Source organism: Meleagris gallopavo, unplaced genomic scaffold (assembly GCF_000146605.3).
Source record: "Meleagris gallopavo isolate NT-WF06-2002-E0010 breed Aviagen turkey brand Nicholas breeding stock unplaced genomic scaffold, Turkey_5.1 ChrUn_random_7180001900372, whole genome shotgun sequence".
Classification (NCBI taxonomy): Eukaryota; Metazoa; Chordata; class Aves; order Galliformes; family Phasianidae; genus Meleagris; species Meleagris gallopavo.
In genome coordinates, this window is record NW_011163638.1 from 1 (window position 1) to 302 (window position 302).

Genomic DNA, 302 nt, shown 5'->3' on the forward strand with positions numbered 1-302 from the left:
GTGTCCGGGTACTGACGCGCCGCTCTGTGCCCGCAGGTCACCAAGGTGCTGGGCCGGACCGGCTCCCAGGGGCAGTGCACGCAGGTGAGCGGGCCGTTAGGCCGGGCTGCGGGGCCGCCGGGCCGCGATGACGCTTTGCTTCGCCTCAGGTGCGCGTGGAGTTCATGGACGACACGAGCCGCTCCATCATCCGCAACGTGAAGGGACCGGTGCGAGAGGGAGACGTCCTCACCCTGCTCGAGTCGGAACGCGAGGCGCGGCGGCTGCGCTGAGCTCTGCGGGCCGCCCCAGCTGCCCGGCCG

The 302-nt window shown here is 72.5% G+C and overlaps 1 protein-coding gene across 1 annotated transcript; it reads left to right on the forward strand.

Moving 5' to 3' along the window:
* Positions 1-27: 27 nt before the first annotated feature.
* On the forward strand, positions 28-296 carry RPS28 (ribosomal protein S28; the record flags this gene model as incomplete). The annotated part of the gene is made up of 2 exons (XM_010727507.1): positions 28-84; positions 150-296. Coding segments are annotated over 2 exons (180 nt in total), but the record flags the coding sequence as incomplete, so codon positions are not given.
* Between the last annotated feature and the right edge of the window lie 6 nt (positions 297-302).